The 19,138-nt window shown below is 44.8% G+C and overlaps 1 protein-coding gene across 2 annotated transcripts; it reads left to right on the forward strand.

Moving 5' to 3' along the window:
- Positions 1–18: 18 nt before the first annotated feature.
- Positions 19–17,497, forward strand: VAMP7 (vesicle associated membrane protein 7). 2 transcript variants are annotated; one of them, XM_042824817.1, is made up of 9 exons: positions 19–122; positions 816–916; positions 5,758–5,915; positions 8,511–8,568; positions 9,068–9,205; positions 12,218–12,308; positions 12,878–12,945; positions 14,707–14,799; positions 15,465–17,497. In XM_042824817.1, the coding sequence occupies exons 3-9, from the start codon at positions 5,770–5,772 to the stop codon at positions 15,531–15,533; spliced, it is 663 nt and encodes a 220-aa protein (XP_042680751.1). In that variant the 5' UTR covers positions 19–122; positions 816–916; positions 5,758–5,769; the 3' UTR covers positions 15,534–17,497. The 2 variants fall into 2 exon arrangements, with proteins under 2 accessions (XP_042680751.1, XP_042680752.1); XM_042824818.1 differs by lacking the exon at positions 816–916 and having other exon boundaries at positions 25–122.
- The last annotated feature ends 1,641 nt before the right edge of the window (positions 17,498–19,138 follow it).

The following is a 19,138-nucleotide window of genomic DNA, read 5'->3' on the forward strand; positions in this document are numbered from 1 at the left end:
CTCGCAGAGGGCCCGATTGAGGGGCGGAGCGGCGGCGGGCGGTGGGCTTCGTTCCTGCGTTTACTTCCTGCCGCGGCGGCCGGCGTGCCTGAGGGAGGCCCTGAGGAGCCCCCTGCCTTGGGGTACGGCCGGTGGGGGCGGGGAGGCGCGTTGGCCGCTCGCTGTGCTCCGGCTGCGAGGGCCCGGCCGTGTGCGGCCCGGAGGCGGCGGCGGTGGGAAGCGGCTGGTAGCGCTGCGCTGCCGGGTCGCGGTGAACTTCGGGGCTTCGGGTAGGGGATGGTGGAGCTGTCAGGGTTGGGTGCCGATGGATGAACGATTGTTCTTCGGAACTGGGGTCGCAGGGCGGTTTATAGTGCTGTAGCCGTGTGCGGGTGGCCACCCGGCTGCGTGATCTCTGCGGAGAGCTTAGATATCTCGCTGCTTTACCCGTCCTGCACGTCGTGTCCTGTTGCCTTCCGGCAGGTGGGGGTGGGAGAGGAGCGGGGTTAACCTCCCCCAGCGCTGTGTTCGTGCCGATGTGCCGCAAACAAGCTGTGTGCTCCGAGAGGAAGCTGAACTTCTGCTCAGCACTGCTTGAACTTGGTGCTCCTCGGGCTTCCAATGCCCGGCTAAGCTGCTGGGCTCACGGCTGGCATGGCAGTTAAGGAAATAACGTTCAGAAGGCAATGAAGGGTTAAAGGGAAGCTTCAGCTGCTTTCTGCTGAATTCAGTGTCTTTAAACGGTCTTTTTTATTGCAGCTTTCAGAATTGCAACACCTACGTTTGTTTCACACTTAAAGCCAGTAGTAACGCGATGATCCTTGTTTTCTGTGCAGAGGATTTCTGGAAATACAAGCAGTAGCTTCCTCCATCCCTCTGAGCGCTGAGGCTGTGAATGTTTTGTTCAAGAAGAAAGGCTAACAGTTCCCCTTGACTGGTAAGGGCAGCATTGCTGAGTGACAGAGGATGAGCACCATTTCTCTCCCTTGACTTCTTGGCGCAGCTGTGCTGGCTGCATACAATAGCTTATTCCACACCTTCTGTGAAGTCAGAGCAACAGACAAATTGTTTTCATCTCACTTGAAAATAATATGTTATCTGCTGTGCTTGGGGGCTTCAGTGCTGAAATGCTAAACGCTGCACTGAAGATTGAAGCTATGTATTTATCATTCTTTAAGATATTGCAGGAATTTCTTACCTTTCTGTCAAATGTCAGGGGAGAAAACTTGTAAGCAGCAGCATGCAGCAACTTGCAGCATGACTTGCAATGCTTCAGTAGACACTGGGATACGAGTGCAACACTCAGGTCACCTTTGTAAGTCTCCACTGTCTGCCCAGTGCTTTTGACACAGCCTAAGGAGCTCCTTGGGTATGTGATGTCTTCTGGGTGAGGAATGCAGCCTCCTTCCCCTCTTTCCTATTTTGGAGCCCTTCCTTCCTTAATCCCTGAGTGAGTTTGATTCCTTCCTTTTAGGAAGGTTTAGACTTAGATATTTCCAGCCATCTTTGAGTTAGAAACCAATTGTTTTCTTTAGGTTATATGAAGGGGCAAAAGGGATTGTGTTCTAATGAATTTGATTCCTGACCCTCCTGTAAGTGATAAGAAAAGCTGTTTTCTGGCTTTGCAATGGATTTTTTTTTTTTAATAACAAAAGCAATGAATGGTTTCTGTAGAATTGGATGTGACACTGTTTGGAGAGAAAAATATATGCTCACTGCTCATCTGTTTTACTTAAAACATTCTGCTGAAAGCTGAGGAAATATGACTTATGAAGTAGGTGGTTACTGACTCCAGAGTCAGGCAGAGAGCTGTGAATTCAGGGGTTTTGCTTGGTTTTGCAACTGCTCCTTTGTATTCATGCTGTTCATTGAGTGGCTGTGCTGTAAACAGATTTGTTTCTAGATATTTTTTTTTGTCAGTCACCTGATTGCTCAAGAGGCTTAGCTGTGTTTGTTTGTCCCTGGCTGTGACCTGCTGTGCTACCACATACCAGTGCAGTCCTGGTTCTCTTCCTGAATTGGACGAAGTATTGCAGATGTGTGTATGCTGGTGGGTCTCATCTGGCATGGCTGTGTGAACTCCTCTTGTTTCAGCTAATGTTGTTGCAAATCACTGTGCTGCTCTCAAATTATTTGGATTGTGGGGACCGGCTGTTCCTCATTGGTAGCTGCTGAAGAGATCAGTCCCCTGCTGAAGAGTTGTAACGTGTGTAGAAAACAGAATAAAGTGTATTTTGTGTAGTTTGCATCTTCTGGCTAAAGCAGTCAAAGCTAAGGTGTAGGAGAGGGCACCTTTTTAATTTCTTTTTTTCCTGGGAAAATGTTTGTGTTCTTTCTCTGTGGCCCTGTCAGAAGGGAATGAGCTGCTGTTCCTTTAATCAGGAGAAACTAGTAACAGTTGCATGGTAGTTAATCATTTCTTTTTGCAAGACCAGAATCAGCCATGTGGGTGCTCTTGTCTCTGATAAGCATTTAACTGGAGGTATCAAAGTTTAGGCTTTTTCATCCCTGTCTATAAACTCGTTGGGTATGTTTTGTGGCTTGTCCTTTCTTCTGCTTCAGTTTCTTCAGGTGGAGGTGGTGACTCCAGCAAAAAGCTTCCCAAAAGTTACTTATCCCTTTGTGCCTTAGCTCTGAGTTATCCCCCTTTCTATTCAGTCCAAATATTCTTCTCTTACATGAGTAATAGCAAAGCCTTCAAATTTGCAGAGATCAGTAATTCACCCAGCTTGGGCTTAGCTGGAAATAGATGAGTCTTGACTTACTATCACTTTGTGACCCTCTGATTTGTGTGTGTAGCAATGTGCTTCAAGGAGCTGAGAAGCTTTTGGAGGCCAAGGTCAGCAAAATGTTACTGAAATTTGTGGCTACTCATCATCCTCTGTGGGGCTGATTTGCGAGGCTAGCTTAAAGAGAAGATGTCCTGGGCTGGCACTTTCCATCCTTTGTGGCAGGATGTCAGAGATCTCAGTGCTGGCTGTGCCCTCAGGTATTTTGCATTGCTGTTTTTATGTGTTCAGCACTCCCTAGGCTTTTCTAGGTGCATTTTTCTGGAGAGAGGTTTGGGTTTTCTGTACGGGGGCAGCTCTAAAGCACTCTAGGCAAGATGAGATCCAGCAGGCTGGCTCAGTGATGCTGGAAGGAAATACTGTGGTTAGATCTGTAAACAGCTCTGCAAATGACGTGGCTCTCTGCTTGTCATATGATGTGCTTTCCAGTTGATCTTGGTGAAGTAGGGAAGAACTGTGTCAGCCTTGCTTTTCTGTACTGCCACAGTCTTCAGGTGGATATTGACACTGATTGATCATAGTAAGCACCATCTATTTCTGCCTTCAAAGGTCATCATCTCCAGAGCTTCTTAGATCCCAAATAATGTGGTGACTTTTTTTCTGTAACGCTGGCAGACTTGATGTTAGAGGGCATTTGTGATCCTGCAAGTGAGGGAGAAAACACAAACCCTTTTTTTTTTTTTTTTTTTTACCTCTGTCTACCAGCATTTTTAAGTCTTTCTATCTTGGAGCAGAGAGTGATCAGACATGCAAACAGCTGTTTTCACACCCAGTTCTTTCAGCAGCAGTAAAAGGGGACTGCTGGCGTGGGCACCCCTCACCCTCCTCCTTCCTGACAATCTTTGCACATCAGCTGGATATAAATCTGGTTTAAATCCCTGAGCTATCTTCAGGTGAGGCTGAGACCTAGGTGAGCGTGATGGGAGGGGAAACAAGTGGGATGTGAGTACTTGGGTGTAGCACAGTGAGGACAAATGAAGTGATCCTGGAAAGAACAGTAGGTAAATGCAACAAGTTGTCTTTGTTCTGAAAATGGGGCTTGCTCTAAGATGGGGTAAATGAGAAGCTTGCCATGCAAAGCAGGCCAAGGGGCTTTCCCTGTATCCCTGGTAGAATTGATGTGCTATGTACAAGGGTGCAAATTTCAAGTCAAGAGGAAGTGAAAGGAGGAGATCAACTTGAGAGGGTCTGCAGCCCCTCTGCAGTGCTCTGGTGCTCCAATTGTTGGTCCCTTTTAGTGGTACCTGTTAAGAACAGCATTTGCAAAGACTTCTGTCCGTGTAGTGTGAGCCTTTCTGTGTGTTCTCTCTTCACCTTTATTGACACTACAAACTCTCAGTTTTTCTAGAACACACTTTGCTGGGTGCCATGCTCTGGAACAGCGTTATGGAGGAAGTTTACTGCTCTGCTTCCTGCTTTGTTTGCTTTGCTCTTGTCAGACTAATCCTTTGCTTTCTGTTCCTATAGATGGTGCTGGTTCTGAAATCACTGGTGCTCCCAGGTGATTAAGTTAAAGTCTGCCATAAAATTGAGGAGTATCGTGTCTGAATCAATCCCCAGGTTTATTTTTTTCCTCTCCTGTCTTGAGCTCTCATACCTGCAGCAGGTTACCTGTTGCTGTCCAAGCTGGAATCTGTCAGGCAGCAGAACTGTGAACCCAGTGCAGCAATGATATCTTAACTTCATGATCTTGTTAACATCCCAGTGTTTCTTGATCTGTCTTTTCCCTTATTGCTGTAATCTCTTGTGCTTCAGTGCAAATGAAAGCAGACAGATCTTTAAGTGTAGTCACTTCCTCCAGTGCCAGATGGGTAGAAAGTTTGACTGCCAGTAGCCTTTCAGCCTGAGCTTCTATCCTGAAGCTAAATCTGTTGTACCTAATTTCTAGAGAAGTCTCTGAGCTATTTGCTTGCAGTGAACTTGGTGTGTGATTTTTCTAGCCAGAATGCAGAGGTTTCTATGCACAACACAAATCAGGCAATATCAGGGTAATTAGACACAAAGGGGAGAATTAGGTGGTTTTCTTCTTTTTCTTGGTAGGGTCAAAGGTCTTCTCTAAGCAGAAAAGAGGCTTATGGATGTCCTGAATCAACCAAGCAGATGTCACAGCTGTGGGGTGACGTGGTTTCACACGTTCAATCTTAGGCCTGTCATTAGATTAATGTGATGATACTTGAGCTGGTCAAGTGTCCTCCTTTATGTGATTGTCCTCTGACTTCACAGAAGTCTGGCTCTCAAACACTTGCATCTTGTAATCTGTATGGTTTTATATATATATATGCAAGAACGTTGGCTTGGAGAAAGATTGTTACTGTAGATAATCAGTCTGCAAATGTTGCACCCTCACTTTGAGATCTGCAGATCATGTGCTCTTACTGAAGTCTTGGTGCATCAGTGAATGTCTCCAGGCTGTAAGAAGTGGACGTGTGTGGTGTGACTAATCCAGCAGCAGCTTTTCTGTTTGAGTTTGAAAGCAATCAAGTCTAAGGTACTACAATGAACTGAAGTCATCTGACAGAGACAGTGGGCTTGATCTTTTGAGGAGCTGCTCTTTACATAACTGCAAGACAGTTGTTTCCTTTCTGAAGTGTGTAGCTTGCTGGCTGCTGGCAGCCTTTTTGAGAAGCAAGAAAAACCTGATGGGTTAATTGAAAACAAAACAAAACGCTAGAAATCTGGCTGGAAACAACATAGGTAAAACTCATTATGGGGTCACTGACTGGAGGACAGTGTGCAGGAGCAGTTTAAAGCAAGCAAACCAACTCTTCTAGAAGTGATTGTGGTCTTACAGATATTCTGAACAGAACCTGAAGGGGGGAGGAGAGGGGGAAAGAGAGAAGCTTTCTAAATAGCAATATATTGGCAAAGTACTGATTACATTATGCTTCCTTCCAATTATGCTGAGGGCTGAGAAGCTATTACTGAGACTACAGTGTTTTTTTTCTGTCAAATAACACAAACCTAATTCTTACGGTGTTTTTATTTGCAGACAGCTGAAGCCATGGCTATTCTTTTTGCTGTTGTGGCGAGGGGCACAACCATCCTTGCCAAGCATGCCTGGTGTGGAGGAAACTTCCTGGAGGTGACAGAGCAGATCCTGGCAAAGATACCTTCTGAAAACAACAAACTGACCTATTCACATGGGAAGTGAGTGATGTTTCCCATCTGGGTATCAGAGCAGACTAGCTAACGTGCATGAGGACAGCAGTAAATGGATGTAGCAAAATTCAGTTGTTCTCAGATCAGTGGTGCATCCTGATTGCTTGATGATAAGTCTTACAGGCAGTATCTTTCAGAGTCATCCTGAGGTACCACAACTGCAGTTGCTGGGAGAGAAGGCTTACGCAAATCTCTGACCAGTCCTCAGGTAGCAGTTGGCAGAAAAGAGCATTTGAATGCAACATCTCCTGGCACTGTGCTGCTGCTTCATTGCGTACATGGAGTACAAAAGTTAATGTGCTGCAAATTAACAATAGAACTGCAGAGAACACTGATTTAGCAGTGTTCTGTGTTACTCAGTTCTCTTTTGAGTGGCTGGATTCTCAGTGTTGTCCATGCTGTTGTGTTAAAGCCATTTTGGCTGCCTGAAGATTCAAAAGATAACAATTTAGGCAGTCTTCCTGTGTCCTTCCCTGCCTTGCAAGTATTAAGAGACCCTGGGGAAGAGCTTTCAGAGGAAGCTGCCTGTTCTTTAAGTACTTTATGTGCTGAATATCTTCTACTGTAACTTTAAGGGCAAAGTCATTTCCTTTTGTTTTACTTTTGCCTTGAGTGTTGTTCAACCATTTACAAAATTGAGCTGCAGGAGTGCCACAGTGTTCTTACAGTTGAAAACTTGAATTATGATAGAGGTTCACTGTTCTTTGGTGGGAGGTAATTAATCACTGCATCTGTGCTTACAAAGCATGCTGTGAAGTGGATAATCTTTTGCTCACTACTTAAGACTTCATGAGGATTCAACATCGTAATGCTATAATGTGAATGGAAAGCATAGCAATAATAGGGGGGTGGCAAAGTCTGTGGTTGCAGCAAGTGAGAACAAGCCTGAATGCAGCAGCTCTAGACATAGAAACAAAGGAAGGAAACTTGCTGACCCTTGGAAGAGCTCAGATAGGCAGGGATCTTGAGGAAGATACCATTACTTCCATTGCCAGCTCTTAAATGAAGTCTGGGAAGGGGTGGATCTTGGCTCCACCCTGTCCTGTCATTCAGGTACACTGCATGCACCTGAGCTCCCCTGGGTTGGCCCTGCCTTCCCACCAGGTGCTCAATCACTGCTTCAAGCTGTGACTTTGCATTTCTGCTACAAGCACACTGCAGAAGAGCACTCTGGGCACTGAGCCTATCAGTGTCTCCTCTGCTAAAATCCCTTCTAACAAGCTTTCTGTTGACATTGTTTTTCCTATGCATTTGAAGAACAGCCTCTTCATTCAGAATCTGTCATTGTTTTGTTTTTAAGAACTTCTGGGCCTTTGTATAATCAAAGAATATTAGGATGTTATAATCACAAAATAAACAAGAGAGTTAGGCAAAGCAGATTATGACAACAAAAGAGAATAAATAGAAAGCTTACCTCTATCCTGGGCTCACTCACAAAACTCCAGCAGAGATCCTTCCCCACTGGTAGCCAGCTCTTAAATAGGTCTAGGAGGGTGCAGCCAGGCTCCACCCCTTCTGGCAGCACAGGAGAATTGCCTTCACCTGTGCTCCTCTGGCTGACTCATGGCTCGCCTCAGGTGATCAATCAGAGGTTCAGGCCATGACTGAGCAGTTCCCATACAATGCATTACAGTGATTTTATTGTAGAATCTGTAAAAGAGGTCTAAATGGGGGTGGGGAGTAGATAGCATCACTTAAAAATTAAAAAAAAAAGACAGCTAAAGCCAGTGAGCCATCTGCTCCCATTGGTTCTGGGTTGGATTTAATGCTCTATGAGCTAAGTTGATGGGATGTTGTTTTTTCTTGTGGGCCTGGAAATAACAGCCTGGTTTCACTTTGAGAGGAAGATACGGCTCTGAACTGGTTTGCACTGTCTTTCAAGTTACTGAGAGTTGCATTTAACAAGCATCTGTTTACTCAGCATCTCTCAAAGCATCTTTATGTGAATAAGAGAACGCAACCACATGCTTCAAGCCTGTTTAGCCTGATAGTTGTTCTCTTAAGTTCATTTTCTTATTTGGCTGCTTTTGTTCTGTGGTCTTTGCAATAAAAACCCAAAGCAGTGCAACATGGCTAAAGAAGCAAGTCACTGTACCAGTGAGGTTCACTGAAGCATTAACTTCCTTGTCACTCCAATCAACTGCAGATAATCTCACAAGTTCACTGTGTGTGGGTGCTTGTATGCAGGACTAGATATAATCTTACCCCCATTTATCATGTCAAGGTGTTTTTTTTTCCCACAAGTAAGTAACTGGAAGAACTTGGAACTGAAGTTTGACAGCACAAAGTTGCTGTGAAGTATGGGGTGCTGCCAAGTGCATGATGGCAGCTGTTACTTACGTGTAAGTTGTCTCTTATTTAGTGTAGCTGATAGAAGATAAATGCTTGACATCTGACAAAGATAACTGGGGTGTGTTGGCATCTGTGTGAATTGCTGTAGGGTAACTGGAATTTGCTCTTCTTTTTTCCAGCCCCTAAATTCACCACAGACACCAGCATCTTCTCCATCATCTCTCTTCTCCTGGCAGAGAATATCTTGTGGCAGCTTTTAATGACTTAGTTTTTTTTCTCCCCTCTTTGCAGTTATCTGTTTCATTACATCTGCCAAGATAGGATTATATACCTCTGCATCACAGATGATGTAAGTATTTTGGTTACAGCTCTTGCACACACAGGCTATTTATGAGTTTTAGCTTTTTCATATATATGTCGATGAGAAATCAATAATGGGTGCTAATTGCAGATGGGTTTTTTTCCACTGGAGCTTTTAACTGATGGTGGTGAGAACATGGCTCTGAAGCCTAAGCCTGAAACTCAAATGCATGTGAATAAAGTACCTCTGAGGTTCAGTTCTTATTTAAAGCAAAATCATCTCCCTCACAGGAAAAGATATTAGAAACAAAATTAGATCTACATATACTTCAGTAGCATCTGCTTCCAGCTGATGTCCAGGAAGGTGTCTGGAGTCTGGCTGCTGCTAAAAACCCAGGGTAACCAGCCAAGTCCTGTAGAGTTTTGCACAGCATGCCTGTCTGAAAGTGGGTATTTGTGGGTTTTGGACTGGCTGTGTGCTGTGTACACTTCATGCCCACATCCAGAGCTGGATGTGGTCTGGATGTGGTCTGTTCGTTCTCTCCTAGGACTTTGAACGTTCCAGAGCCTTCAACTTCCTGAATGAAATCAAGAAGAGGTTTCAGACCACGTATGGCTCAAGAGCACAGACAGCCCTTCCCTATGCAATGAACAGCGAGTTCTCGAGTGTCTTAGCTGCACAGCTGGTGAGTTCTGTTGCTAAATGGGATTGAATGGGATTGCTTTGGCAAGTTAAACTTCTCCCCATGGGGTCTTTGTATATTTTTTCATTTGTACCTAAAGTACCACACTGAGTTTGTATATGAATGCAGAGGACTTTACTGCTTTCCCTGCGTGTTCTCTACAGCTGAGTTGCTTTTCTGCTTCTGTGATGAAAAGGGGCTGAGGTTAATAGTGATGTATTCATTATTTGCACCGCATAGCTGAACTTGAGATGAGATCTTAAAGATAGCATTTGAAATATCAAAGCTAGCTGCAGTTGGCTTTCCATTCCAAGATAACTTCACTGTTGTTGTGAGCAAGATAAATGCATGCTACTTTTTCAATTGAACGAGGCTTCAAAATTTGAGTATGTAGTAATTCCAAACTGCCCCTTGCTTCTCTCCCTTTACTTCATGGTAATCCATGGCTGCTGGGGTGTGGTGGGGTGTTTGTTTATGGCACTGTTCCATTTTCATGGGGCAAGAACACTGGGCCTGGATTATGGGCAGGTTCAGAATCACTTGAGTGGATGCAGAAAGGACTTCATTCCCAAGACAGCAACTTAGAAAAAGAGGATAGAGTGTTCAGAGTCTTCTGCTTAAAATTCATCACATTTTTTTTAAAGTTGTTAATTGACAACAATTTTGTAACTCAAGCGATGCTATTTTTTGAGACATGCCTTAAACTAAAAGGAAGATGTCCTTGGAACCTTGGTTTTCAGAGCTTGTTTGCAGGCTGTATCTGGGACAGCTACAGCTGGCACTGTGTGCAAGATGTGTAGGAGGCTCTCAGTCTGCTTTGTTGTGGCTGGTGAGTGTGTAAGCACTGAGGCTGCTGCCCTCAAAGCTTTCCTTTTTCATCTACTAAAAATGCCAGGTTTGGAGACATTCTGGATGCAGGAGAGGAGGTCCTTTGGTCACCTGGCAGCACAACCAGAGTAAGGGCAGAAACGAAGCAAGCTTGTAACACTCACCAGCAGTAACAGTTGTGTTTTGGGGTGCAGGTTGCAGCTGGGGGAAGGTGAGGGGAGGATGTGCACTTGTGCTGTTGCTTCGTGAAGGTTGTGCTGGATGTTGTGAAAGGAATCAGTTGTGCTGGTATCATCAGGGATGAACAGAGATGATTCATAGCTTGTGAAGTTGCACATCCTTCACTGCAAAATCTGTTCTTCAACTTATGCAGCATAAGTTGAAGCAGCAATGAATAATAAAGCCAGTATGTCTTCAGAAGAGCCCAATGGATTGTGCATTATAAATTAGATTCAGTCCTATCACAGATAGGAAGTTAGCTTTTTCCTCTACCAACCCTTGATGTGTGGAGATCGAAACTACACAAAGTGATGATTCATCAAAATGTAAGCAGTTTTTGGCTGGAATCAGCTTAATGCTCTGCCTTATCAGAAGAGCCAGGCGGTGTTCAGGGCCATGGTGGTGTTATTCCTCTGAAAATCCCAGCATTTCCATTTCTCTAAAGCATGAAGTAGAGCTGCTTACCTTAGCTTTTGCATATTGATGAAATCCAGGCATCTACTAATTCTTATTACAAGTTGAATGATGGCAGAAAGCTGTTCCCCCAGCTTCCGAAGATTAGAGCCCCAATGATCTAATGCTTTGTGTAGTGGGAGAACAGGACTGCTATCAAGGTGGTTGCAGAAGTTACTGCAGGAGTTTAACTGGTGTGATGCTGAGTGTAGAGATCATACAACAGTTCAGATTGTGCTGTGACTCGAGCATGTCACACAGATAACACTGAAAAGGAAGGCCATGCTTCCAGTAAAACCAGTGACAGCTCAGGTAGAGTGCCACTTCTGCAACTTCTCCTGAAACCCAACTTGTTTGTTTTTTCATTTTTTAAAGGATCTGTTACTTTTAGTGCTATATCCATCAACTATGACATGAGTGTGTGAATACTGTTAGAGCAGTAGGCTTTTGCTTCCCATGTGGTCAGAAATGGATGCAAAGTGGACACTCATTCAGGAGAAGACTGGGGTTTAAGAAGCCACGTGGGTTGTCACAAAGTACAGCAGAGACAATCTAGTCCTGGCCACTGCTGTCAGCAGGTCTGCTTAGATGGTTTCTTCTTAGGAAGTGCTTTGTGAAGCCCTCAGATACAAGTGGTGGCTGTAAGTTTAGAGCAGGACAAAAGTTCATCCATGAGTTTTGTGAGAGAGACTTGTTCCGTGGGGGAGGTGATCTAGGAAGCAGAACAGTAGGAGCGGTGGCTGGTGATGCTTGACTGCAGAGGACCTCTGAGGACAGCAGACTTAGTCTCAGAATAGCAGAACTTAGACAATACTGACTTCACCTCAATTCCCTTCCTTTCATTCTGAAACCATTGCGAGACTCCTTTTAACCTGGGGATGTTGGTTAGCACTTCTCCCACCTACCAGCCTGAGTCAGATAGTCACCACAGGTTCACTTGTGGTCCCAAAAGCTGCTTATGTCTGCTTTACAGGAACAGCAGTTTGGCAGCTCTTACCATCTTAAACACCTCATGTGGTTCTTCCATTTTGCAGTCCCTCTTCACCCTAGCTGGAGCTCCTGCTTGATGCTCACTTACAGATGCAGATGCATTCTCTCCTGCTTGTGTAATTGCAGGGCTCTTTATGTTTTATAGAGGAGTAGAGAGGATTGTGTAAAATTGTGATCTATTACAAAGACAACAGAAGGATGTCTGGGAGTGGGAGCAGTGTGTTAACTGGCTACAAATGTGATTTAACTTCCTAAAGAGGCTGATACTCCTGGGCTCTCTGGAAGTTGCAGGCACTTGTCTGCTGCACAGCTTCTGCAGTGCAGGAGTAGATGGGCACCTCGTGTGACCTTGTAAGGGGCTGACAAGTTGGATTTGGGTGTCCCACACAGTTGTAGATGTCTGAGGTAAATTGGAATCTCGAATGTGTGCCCTCTGCCCTGCACAGTAAGGAACAGGAGATTTCCTTTTTGTGTGAAGTGCTATGTTGAGGATCCTTGTTTTCACTGACTGTTCATCTGTTACAGAAATACCACTCGGAGAGCAAGGGCACTGACCAGGTAGCAGAGACACAAGCCCAAGTTGATGAACTTAAAGGAATCATGGTTCGAAACATAGGTATCTGGCTTGTTCTTGTGCCAAGCATGCAGCATTCCACCCAGCCAGAATGGTGATCCTGCAGGGAGTTACTGAGAGTGGAACTGGTGGTGGGCTGTCCACTCCTGATGGAACCAGCGATGGTTAAAGGGGCTGGGGAGCTCTGAGTTTGCAGTCCATTACTTGTGTTGGACGTGGTGAGAGCACAGCTTGGTGCAAACTTGCACAGCTTGCACTGAGATGCAGTGTGCTCTGGGTTTTGTCCCTGTCACTGCTGCCTTCCTGTAGCTGCTATGAGGAAAATGCTTCTCAGCATTTTGTCCAGTTGGACTTTGGTTTGGGACAAATCTGACCACTTAAAATAAAGAGCTAGATCTGGAACTGACCAGAATTGAGTGGATTTAGTCCCAAAATGTGATATTGCTCCTTAAGCGCCACTGCTTTGAAATCTCAGAAAGGTTGGGGGCTATTTATCCTCTCAGGAACCACTGCCAGGAGCTCCTCCTGGCTCCCAGCTGAGCTTTGGGTATTAGAAGCAGCTTTTCGCACTGGGGTTCTACTTACAGATTGGGATTTTTCTCTTTCTCCAGACCTCGTGGCACAGAGAGGAGAGAAGCTGGAGTTGCTGATCGATAAAACAGAGAATCTCGTGGATTCTGTAAGTTTGGGGAAGAACTTTAAAATGGGGAATTAGTGGTCCTGCAGCTGTTGTGCTCATGTAAGAAAAAGCCCCTTTTCAACAAACATTAAAGCACCTTAAAGTAACGTTTCCTTGTGTTAGAAACAAGTCCTGTCTTATTTCCTTCCTCTGCATGGCTGTTTAACCAGCTACGTGCCAGCCTTGCAGCTCCTTAACAGGATGAAGGGGTAAAGTAAGTGAGAAATTACAAGTCATCACATTGAAAGTAACTAAAGCATGTGCCAGTCAAGTGGCCTACACATAGCTTGGAAGTTTTCCTGACTATTCCCTGGAAATCCCTGATTCAGCATCTTCTGCAGGGTCCTAGCTTGGGGCCTAATTCCTTTGGTGCCCTCAGATGCAGTCCTCAACCCTATAGATTGCCAGTGTGGCCTGATGGGACTGATGGATATGAATACATCTCAGAGCTGGCAAAAATACTGTCATGCTTTAGAGATGAGCTGGGGGTGCTAGCAGTTACCCAGCTGGGAATGCTGTCCTCCTGCACTGAGTGTTTGAACCTTACTGCTTCAGGTGGTGGCAGTAAGTAGTCTAAGCTCAGGTAATGCCTTAGACGAAAGGACTGGAATTCCTTCTTCAGTTAGTCTGAAGTCACTTGTGCTCACTGTGAATACTTGTTGGAAACAATGCAGAGAATGAATGAATGGAATGTGGTGCTAGTTTGAGTGTCCTACAGTTCAGTGGTGAGTCCTCAGAAATTCAGAGTTGAAGTTTTCAAGAGCAGTGAACCAATTTATCACTCCCACAAGAGTCTTTACTACCAGAGTGGTGTGCCTAAAGATCCTTCCCAGCAGCAGCAAGGTCTTCCTTTTGGCAGGGAGGTCTGAAGAAGCCAGTGCTCAAAGCAGTCCTGTCCTCTGGAGAACTGCTCTGGGCTGAGATGAGGTGTGTTGCTGCAGTGTCTGCGCCAGGACTGTTGTCAGTAGCCAGTAATCTGTTTCCATACCTAGAAACTGCACTGTTAAGTGAGAGAAGTGTTTCCAAAGTTCAGATGGTAACTTAACATGAAAATCAGTGTTGAGCTGAAATTACGTTAATAGGGATGCAGCTCTGCTTGATGTCTCACTTGAGAAGTCTGGGAGGTGTGGAGAAAGCCTGAAAATAACCAGCAGAGTGAGCTGCTGAGGTGGCTCAGTCTGGATGCTGCAGCCTTTTTCTGTGCAGGTATCTCTGCAAGAGCTGCTCAGGGAAAGTGACAGGGGTGAAGTTCTGGTATTGAAGGAGTTACTTGTGTGGCTGGAGTAGAACTGATGTTGAGTGTAGGAATAAAGATCAATAATTACTTACATATTTGTGGAGTACTTCAGCTCCCCAAAGCTTGCAAGTCAAAGGAGAACACAACCAGAGGTAGTCCAAGGTAAACTAAACCCTGTGAGCAGCCAACAGACCTGATGATGTCCTATGCCCAATTTTTCTCAAGCTGACTTCTGGAAGGTACAAACCCAAGCTGGTTCTAGATTCAGTATTACTTCTGTTGTTTGGATTTCATTTATCTTGCCCTTAAAGTATCACAGGAGATAACTTTCCCTTGATGCCAGTTTGGCTTTTTATTATTGTAACTGCAGGAGTTAAATGGATCTGGAGGAGATAACTGCAGAGGTTTGGCTCGTTAGGTTAGTAGGGTGGTATGGGGATGTGCCTCTTCATCTGGCTGCTTGGGATGCAGCTTTCTCTGCAGTAGATCATGCAATAAAACAGCTGTTTTACTTTCTCTTCTAGTCAGTCACTTTCAAAACTACCAGCAGGAACCTTGCTAGAGCCATGTGTATGAAGAACCTCAAGCTTACCATCATCATAATCATTGTATCAATTGTAAGTATGGAGCATAATAACCTTTAGCTCTTAAGACAAGCTTAGCTACTGGAAAATGCTAACAGTGTACTGCTGTCATCAGACCTGCACTAACTCATACTTGGTATGGTCTTAGCTCTAAAACAAGTGTTTTTAAGGTTTTCTGAGATATGGAGAGAGGAGCATTGTGCCAGGCAGTTTTTCTTGTCAAGGTGATTGAAGATGTTTTCTTGACAACTCTGTCTAGCTTACAGATGCTTGCTGCAGTAATAAGTGCCTTGCTGACTCCTTAAAAGTTAAGGCATTGAGCTCATGGCTCCTCTACCTGTATTGGCTTTCTAGGCCTTATTCCTTTTGGTACTCATTACTTAGCTTGGAATAGCATACCTCCAGCCTCTAATGAATGTGAACAGCACTACCGTGAGGATGCTGAAGTATAATTTCAGGTTGGGTGTGTGAAGTACTTTGTCACCACTGAAGCCTTTGCTGGAGGAAAATTCTCATCCTGTTGCTGGATGGACATGGAGAAAGAAGTCTTGGTGCAAAGTTCTGCAGGACGTTTGACAAGTTATTTTAGGGTGCTTATAACCTGGGGTTTTCAGATTTGTCTTTTGATACCAGGCCATGTCACAAATTGACTTCTGAAGGACAGAATTCTCACTGAAATCTTTTGTTTTCTTTCCCAGGTTATCATCTATATCATCGTATCGGCTGCCTGCGGTGGGCTTGCGTGGCCAAGCTGTGTGCAGAAGTAACCAGAGACAGCTGGTGCTGGTCAGTTGGAGATGAGAATCACAGCAGTGTGAAGAAGCGACCTACAGAATAACTCTTAATCTTTCACTACTGACACCTTCTCATTCTTCATCCCTCCAGGACTTCAGACTTTCTGCCTTATCACCCCAAACATGCCCAGCCGGTTGCTGCTTCCATGCAGCTGTAACCTCAAGAATGGGCTGTTTTAAATTACTTGAAGGGATTTTTTCTTTTCTGTCCCACCTGCAACCTTCTCAGCTAGCTGGTACCACCAGCTCTGGAGGGTACAGCATGCTTGTCCGTGTGTCCATGCAGCTTTGCACTTTCATGTGAGCCTGCAAGTGGAGAACAGCTCTGCTAGCAACTGTCCTACCCACGAGGATGACACTGGAGGATAGTTTGAGGTGGGCTGAGCCAAGCTAATGGGGGAGCCACAAGATGGGTGTATTTCCATTTTCCACAGACCACGGAGATCAGGTGCCCCTCCCTGCACATCTGGCCTCTCGTAGTGGCTCAACATGTAGGGGTTGCAAGTGCAATATTGGTAGTAGCAAAAAGAATGGCTTTGGGCTGGGGCTTTATGCACTGCAAGATGTAGGTGTTGCTTCTGTAAGAAATCTCCCTTTTCCTGGTGGTCTTTCAGCAGTTGGTAGCAGGGTGATAGGTCACCTCAGCATTTTGAAATGGCCTCCTCTTGACCATCATTTCTTTCTCCTTCCTCCCCTTTAAATTGTGGCTAAAATAATATAGTAAAGGAGATGGTTCTGTATAGTTAAGGTTGCAGTAATGCATATTCTTTGTCGTGTTATTTCTCCTGTTCTTCTGAGGTGGACTAAAATGAATACTAACATTACCACTTGCTAAAGTGAAAAATGGGAGCCGGTTGAGGCTGATGTATTAATCAGACTTGATAAGGTGCCATATATTGGCTGCTTGTGCTTTTATTCTGAAGGTTTGTGCTAAAATGACAGAGAAGGACAGAAGGTTGAAGTTAAATGGATTGTTCCTTTCTCTATAGTCTGAAGCAGAAAAGGTCTTTCAGATGTAGTAACAGCTACTCACGCTGGGGGGAAAAGAAATAACACAAAAGAACACCACCAAAACTCAAGGCTTATTACCAACTGTAGGATTGGGTGCTCTGGTAATGTGCTGCTATCAAGTGTGTATCTATGGGGACTACTTTGCCTGGTGCTGGAAGCTGTGATTACCACGTTTCTGTCCCACCCTTGGGAAGGCGCTGCACAGCAAACGTGTAGGGCAGCACAGTGGCTGCAAGTGCCAGCAGATAACTGAACAGGGAACAACTGAAATCTGGTGCAAGTATCAGATGCTCTGATAAGGAAGCTGCACTGCTTTGGTCTGGGGAAGTGACTTCTGACCGTGAGTGAGAGCCGTGCATGTACAGGAAAGTGAGGCTCCATCTGGTGACTGAACTCCAGCACTTGGTGCCATGGGTTCCCTGAGCCCTGCAACACAGGCTTGCCAGGCAGGGCGGTGACATTCAGTGGCTGCTGCTTCATGTGACTCTCCTGGTTTGTGACACTTTCCAGTAGGTGCCAGATAAAGCTTTCCTATCAACTGGCATGGTTATTTGGATGTGACTTCGAGGCTAAAACTTAACTAATGGTAATCAAACCTTGATAGCCAGAAAGGGCCAACAGATTAACAGTATGGCCTGTTTGTACCCTGCATTAACACACTGCAAAGCAGAGAAAGACTTTGTCTTACCTGGAAGTAGATGGGAAGGAGAGCCCTTCCTCTCCTCCTTACCCTTACAACCACCCACAGCTCAGTGTACAGTTGTGCATGTTTTAGGGACTGTTGATGTTACTGTGTTAATTTCTATGATTTGTTGTCTTATGTACAAACACTTTTTAAAGACTTCCTCTCCTTTTAAAGGATGCACTGAGGCATTAGTGTAAAAACAAAGTTAACCTGGTTAAATAAAATTACTGTACAGAAAGGAGATGTGCTTAGCTGTGTGAAAAGCTGTCTGGCACTGGATGGAGGAGCTGTTTGGAAACCAGTGTGCACCTGGGGTGTGGGTTTCCCTGTGCACTGCTGCAGCTTCCAGCTTTGTGTCGCCCTCTGTGGCCGCTTGAGAAAGCACGTGGGAAAATGCTGCTGTGCCACAGCTCCTGCAAAGGCTGTGTGGTACCTCTCAGCTTTGAGAGGATTCTGACTTTGCTTTGATGCCTACCATGACTTGACAGTGGCTTTATGTGTGGTGAGGGGAAGAATCTGTTTTTCCTTGGTTTTAGCTCACAGTATCTATGAGTTCCTAGGACAGGGAGATGCTAAAAGATGAGTGGGATGAGATGCCTGCTTGCTCAGTTCACATGCAAGGCTGGAGGGAACATAAGAGGAAGCAATGATAAGGCAGTGGTGATGTTATTTGGAAGCTACATTAAAATCCGTCTGAGAAATTGTTTTAAGGCAATTTTCAGTGACTTGAGATGAAATCCTATTGTCCTGAGCACAGTCTGTCTTTTCTCTAGTCATGGTGGGGAAGATCCTACCTTCCTGGAAGAGTTCCCCGTGCTGTGCCAGGCTGATTCACTGCAGCAGCTGCTAAGCTCACTGTCTTGCTCTTCAGCCTCTGTGTTTAAAAATAAAAGTTTTACAGAGTTTAGTAGCTTTTCATCCATCTCAGGAATGTTAAAATAGGTGCTGTAGTGTTAGGTGTTGGATGTAGGCTCATGTATCAGCATGAGGAAGTTAGATTTCCTCTTCAACTTGCAGAAATTGTTCAAGTTCAGTGAATAGTTACTGTGGTTAGAGGCAAAGAAACACTGCATCTTAACGATGTCTGCGAGGGCTTGGAGACAATGCAGAACATTAAAATCTGAAGGAAATCACTCAGTATGAGAATGTCTAAAGGAATGAAGGGATTTATCCTGAACTAACACCTCATCAGTTTGGTAGCACTTACAGAGCTGAGTATTCTGTGCAGCACTTCTGATTTATGGACCAAAAGCAGAGGGCTGTCCTTCCTCAGAAGAGAGCCATCCTCAAGTGCTTGTCAGTATCAGGCTATATTCAAAATGCCCATGACTTTGAGCAGAAGCTCATCTCAGAACGAGACCATGCTTAACTTTCTTGCTTGCTTCTGTGTTAGCCTCAGGTCTGTGTAGAAATGCCTACAGCAGCAGTTTGTTGTTTACATCTCATAGAAACAATATCACATGCCTGGTAAGATTTAACTAGGATATAATGTTGAAATATTTAAACACTTTCACTTCTTCAGAAAGCTTTACTTTTCCTCAAGTATCTGATTGAATAGTAGCAGCTGTCTCAATTTCAGAGACTGCAGAAAAGTGTCCTGCATGGAAAATGCAGACATGTTCCTACCTTTGGTGTACAGACCATAATAAAACCCTCCAACAATAGAAAAGTCTAACTGAAATGGTGCTAGTCTCTTATTTACTGTGCCAGTGCACAGAAAGGCGAGCTCAGTACAGTGAGTTTCCATCTCTTCCACCAGGCAGAAGTGTTTAAGAACCTTCTGCATGAAGGAAAAGCTTCAAGACAGCACTAGCAACCTTCAGGGCTTTAGCATGGAGCAGGGAGAAGCCTCTTTGTCTGCTAATGGTCATCTCAGGCACTT

This window comes from Centrocercus urophasianus, unplaced genomic scaffold (genome assembly GCF_019232065.1).
Source record: "Centrocercus urophasianus isolate 14NV4802_14NV808 unplaced genomic scaffold, USGS_Curo_1.0 seq_24, whole genome shotgun sequence".
NCBI classification, from domain to species: Eukaryota; Metazoa; Chordata; class Aves; order Galliformes; family Phasianidae; genus Centrocercus; species Centrocercus urophasianus.